Source organism: Peromyscus eremicus, chromosome 1 (genome assembly GCF_949786415.1).
Source record: "Peromyscus eremicus chromosome 1, PerEre_H2_v1, whole genome shotgun sequence".
In the NCBI taxonomy this organism is placed as follows: domain Eukaryota; kingdom Metazoa; phylum Chordata; class Mammalia; order Rodentia; family Cricetidae; genus Peromyscus; species Peromyscus eremicus.
The window spans coordinates 151,213,011-151,217,949 of record NC_081416.1 but is presented as its reverse complement, the minus strand read 5'-3'; the positions used below and the strand labels follow the sequence as shown (position 1 = coordinate 151,217,949).

General features: G+C 46.7%; 1 protein-coding gene across 1 annotated transcript; it reads right to left on the bottom strand.

Annotated features, from left to right (window-relative positions):
• Positions 1-380: 380 nt before the first annotated feature.
• LOC131919881 (serum amyloid A-4 protein-like) lies at positions 381-3,488 on the bottom strand. Its single transcript, XM_059274323.1, has 3 exons — positions 2,793-3,488; positions 1,676-1,814; positions 381-1,302 (listed from the first exon to the last, which is right to left on the bottom strand). The coding sequence occupies exons 1-3, from the start codon at positions 2,932-2,934 to the stop codon at positions 1,140-1,142; spliced, it is 444 nt and encodes a 147-aa protein (XP_059130306.1). The 5' UTR covers positions 2,935-3,488; the 3' UTR covers positions 381-1,139.
• Positions 3,489-4,939: the final 1,451 nt, after the last annotated feature.

The following is a 4,939-nucleotide window of genomic DNA, read 5'->3' as shown; positions in this document are numbered from 1 at the left end:
AACTCCCTATGTATCCAAGGATGACTCTGAACTTCTGATCCTCTTGCCTGCACCTTGTAAGAGACACTAAATCCAATTTATTCAGTGCTGGGAATAGAACCCAGGGTTTCATACATATTGGTAAACTACCAACTGATCTATACCCCCAGTACCTTAGAAATTACAATGCTATTATTTTAATGTGAGGGGTATGTATTCATATGTATCCATATCTGTGCATGTGCGTGTGCGTGTGCGTGTGCGTGTGCGTGTGTGTGTGTGTGTGTGTGTGTGTGTATTTTATTGTGACACAGGGTCTCATTTATCCCAGGCTAGCCTCAACTCACTATATAGCCAGCACTGGTCTTGAACCTGGTCTGACAGCCCCTACTTCCCCAGTGCAAGGAATATAAATGTGCTCCATCACCAGGTTTACACAGTTCTAAGGATCCCCTAAGGGTTCATGAATGCTAAGCAAACACTCTGTCAACTGAGCTATATCCCTGGTCCCCAGTGCAGTGTCTAGGTTAGGATTCCTAAGGTTAGGATAAGGCTTTCTCAGAGTGATGTTCTTCTCTCTATGAAAAGGGGACATAGGTGAGAAAGCCTTGCGTGAGACCATGACATGATAGATAAACAAAGTGACATCACTACACAGAAAAGCCTGCTAACAACAATAGCACAACATCGAGGCCCTGGTATGACCAGAAGATGTTGGGAATAGGGAAACACATCTGATCTATATCAAGGAGGAATTGATGGACAGCTGACCAGGGCACATCTCAGAGTAAATTTCACTTGTGGAGGCGGCTGACATGGCTGGCAACACTCTACTACCTCAGGCCTGCTTGTCAGGGGAAGCTGGTGTGGCTAAAGGCTAGAGCAGATTTGGTGGGGTGGGGTGAGGGGCCTGCATGGTTTCAGGCTACTTCCTGGTGGTCACAGCTCCTCCTCTACTTACCTTCTGTGTGATACATAGCAATTCTTCCCAGAAAGTTATTTCTGACAGTTCCACATTTCCATCAACAAATTCCATCCACAAGTATTTGGTGGGCATCTCTAGCTTCTCTGTGATTCCTGTGGACACCGGTGACATCCTGTCAAGGGGAGAGGGATGCGGCTCACAGCCTAGTCTCCTCAGTGCAGCCTGTGTAGCAGGCTCAGAACTTCTCAGGCAGGCCCTGGGGTCTGAAGTGATTAGGGTTTTTGCCACTTCGACTCCATTCCTCGGCTTTCCGGGTAGATTCCAGGCTTTCCAATCCATGGTCCTTCATTCCAAAATAATATCGGTTTAGGAGACCCTGAAAGTATTTCCTGCTGGTGCTGAAATCGAAGGAAGGGAGACAAGAGATGAATCCCAGAGTGAGATAGCCCCACCTCCAAGCTTTCTCCTCCTCTCCTACCAGAAAATGACCCAGAAAATACTGGAGGAGTAAAAACTTAGGCACAGGGAAGAGGAAATATCAACCTCTTGGGCAAGGACCTCAGCCTGCTTGTCCTTTCCACACCCTGTGACAAGATGCATTTGAGAGCCCTTCTTGGGTTTCACTTTTTCTTTGTGTGTGGATCCATCCCCACTCTCCATCCTTTCTCTTCCTTTCTTCCTCTCCAGACCACCCAGACCCTGTAAGCACAGAGAGTAGGAGAGGCCACAGTCAGGAATAGTGAGAGAGGCGTGACGTGGCAGGACCATCACCTGATTATTTTAGCAGCCCAGACGCCCCCAGCTCCTCTTTGTTGGGCCTCAAAGTTGCCCCGAGCATAGAAGTATCTGTCTGAATTTTGGTAATTGGCTTCTAGATTGTCCCGATGGGCTCTCCACAAGTCCCAAGTCCCTACAAAGGAAGGAAACAAAGGTGAACCTGGGGTCATTGCAGAGGTAGAGGAATGCAAGCCCGTGGCTTTTCACATTTCCACCCTTGACAGCATAATCCTTTGAAATGGTCCATGTAGGTGAGTGTATGTCCCCAGGGAGGGCTTCCCTGGTGACCATAAGGTGGGCACTTCTCCAAGGATTAGATTGGGGGGGGGACTGATTGACAGTTTCTATGTCCTGGGCCATGACTTATATGGAGCTGTGTGTGCTCTGCACAAAGAAAAGAGGGAGCTGTCAAGTAGGAGCACAAACAAGGGACAATGACATCCCAGGTGAAGATGTTGGGACAGTTTGTGCAAGTGAGAAGAGAAGGATAAAGCACTTTAACTACGGCCACTAGGAAAACACGACTTTGCTCACCCCGGTGACAAAATCCCTCATAAGCAACACAGGGAAGAGGCTGTATTTTGGCTTCTGTTTGAGGGGAACACATGGTGGTGGGGTGACCAGTATAGACTATAAGTAGACTGTGGTATCGAAATACGTGACATGGCAATGCTGAATTTCCACGAATTCTGCATGCTTGCTCTTGGCTGTTTGTCTAGAATAGGATGGGAATTTTGTAGAAAGTACTATCTGTAGTCATGTGCATATTTGCTAAGTTCATGTGCCTCTGGAGACACACTGAGTGTCCACTAACACTCTGAGACTGGGAAATTTGCTGTCTGTGAATTCCCTCTGTGGAGCACACTCTCTGGAAATTCTGATCCCTCCAGATCAGCATCAGCAATACAGGCTGGACCTTGTCAACTGTGTCTGAAGATCCTCAGAGGGTGCCAAGTGACCAGTGTAGAAAGGGGAAGCCACAGAAAGCCACACCCCTGCCCTGACTCATTTGTAGTTTTTAAAGGTGTGTCTGCACCCTACAGGTATGTGGCCTCTGCTCAGAGGGCATCTCTGGCACTGTTAAATGTGCCCATCATCTCCAAATTCTTACCTTGTATGGCTTCCTTGAAGAACGAATACCAGCCATCACCACTGACTCCCACAAATAAAGAGCAAAAGACAAGGATTGTGGCAAGCCTCATGGTGCTGCAGGACCAGAAAGAGCAGTCAAAACAGACCCACAGGTGGGGCATGGGGCACACACCTTCAATCCCTGAACTCCAAGGCAGAGACAGGTGGATCTCTGATTCTGAGGCCAACCTGGTCTACTAGGCAAATTCTAGACCAGCCAAGGCTACATAGATGAGCCTTGTCTCAAACAACAACAACAAAAAAGACAGACCCACACTTTGACTAGTACAGACAATCTAACCTGCATTCCTCTTCATCTCCGAATCTCTGCTGCAAGGACAAGAATAACAGGCTTTAGGACTCTTTGCCAGATCACTGCATAACCAAGAGTTCCAGGGAATTGCTGGCTTGCAGCCCATTTGTACCTAGTGAAGCTGACTAAAGCTGATCAACTAGCCTTTCCTGAGTTCCTCTTCCACTTAGCTCAGACCCCAAAGATACAGAAATGCTGGAACTGGAAGTCAAGCAATAGTCCACATTCCCAGAGTGTCTGCAGCCATGGCTTCCATCCCCAGCACCACCACACAAAGCTAGCCCAGCAACATAGGCTTGTATTCCCAGCACTTGGGAGGTGGAGGCAGAAGGATCAGAAGTTTCAGATCCATGGCTACAAAGCTGGTTCCAGGCCAGCGTGGGCGAGACATGAGTCCCTATCTTTAGAGAGCAAACTATCAGAGTTTGTAATCAGAATGTAATTGTTCCCCCACTAGAACTTACCAACCATATATGAAATGGATCTCAGGAGTACAGCAAGAGCAGCACTCTCTGGAAAAGAGTGCCAGCTCTGTCCCTTTCTCTAGCTGAGGTCCCAGAGGAGGTAGGGCTGCCAGGACCTTGCTGCCATGGAGCAGCTGCTCTCTCTCTACTTAACACTGATGAGAAGAGAGCTGTTAAATCCAACAAGCTTTGTCAGAATCCGTCTTGCTCAATCCTTCCTGGTAAATAAACAGTTACAGGTTGGGGCTATAGTTCAGCAGTAGAGTGTTTGTCTAGCATGTGTGAGACCCTGAGTTCAATGTCCTTCACCAGAAAGAAAGAAAGAAAGAAATAAATAAATAAAGAAAGAAAGAAAGAAAGAAAGAAAGAAAGAAAGAAAGAAAGAAAGGAAGAAAGAGACAGAGAGACAGAGAGAGAGAAAGAAAGAAAGAAAGAAAGGATGGAAGAAAGAAAGAAAGAAAGAAAGAAAGAAAGAAAGAAAGAAAGAAAGAAAGAAAGAGAGAGCATATGGACAAGTGTTTCCTTGTCCATAATAGTTTTGTTCCAAATTACGTAAAATGCTTGTATTTTGGCAAGTTTTTTTACCTCACTGCCCTAACTTCCCTGGATGATACATTGCAAGCTGTAAGCTGAAATGAACCCTTTCTTCCCAAACTTGTTTTTGGTCATGGCGTTTCGTCATACCAGTAGAAACCCTAATAGGACATGGACACAGTTCCAAAAGGCCAGACTCCTAAAGGCCAAGGTCTTGTTCACAGTAGTTCCGTACAAGGAATCCCTGTTCCTTGAAACAATGCCCACCCAGGCGTCTAAAACACCCTGATGAAGAGAGACTCAGAGGAGGAAAGGGTTTATTTGGCTCACAGTTGTAGGTGACACTTCATGATTGCCGGGGAGTCACAGCAGTAGGAGTGTGAGACAGCTGGTCACACCACATCTGGTCAAAGGCAGAGAGAATGAGTGCAGCCATGCTGTTTGCTTGTCTCTGCTCTCCGTTAGCTTTCTTCACTCTTACACAGTTGGGGCCAGCACATGAAAGGGAACATCTCATTTTCTGGGTGGGTCTTCCCACCTCAGTCGACAATCAAGAAAACCCCCCCCCCCCAGACAAGCCCCACAAGCCAATCTGGTCTAGGTAATTCTTCAGTTCAGACTTCCAGCTCAGGTAATTCTAGGTTATGAAAACTTGACATTTCAAACTTACCAGCCCACCCAGCACACAGTAAGTCTGTATAAATATTTGCCAACAGAACACATGGAAGGACCTAACCGAGGGTTCTAAATATTTCCTCATTCAATGTATGGTTAAAATGACAAGTAGCAGCCAAGAAATGGTGCTAACCCAACATT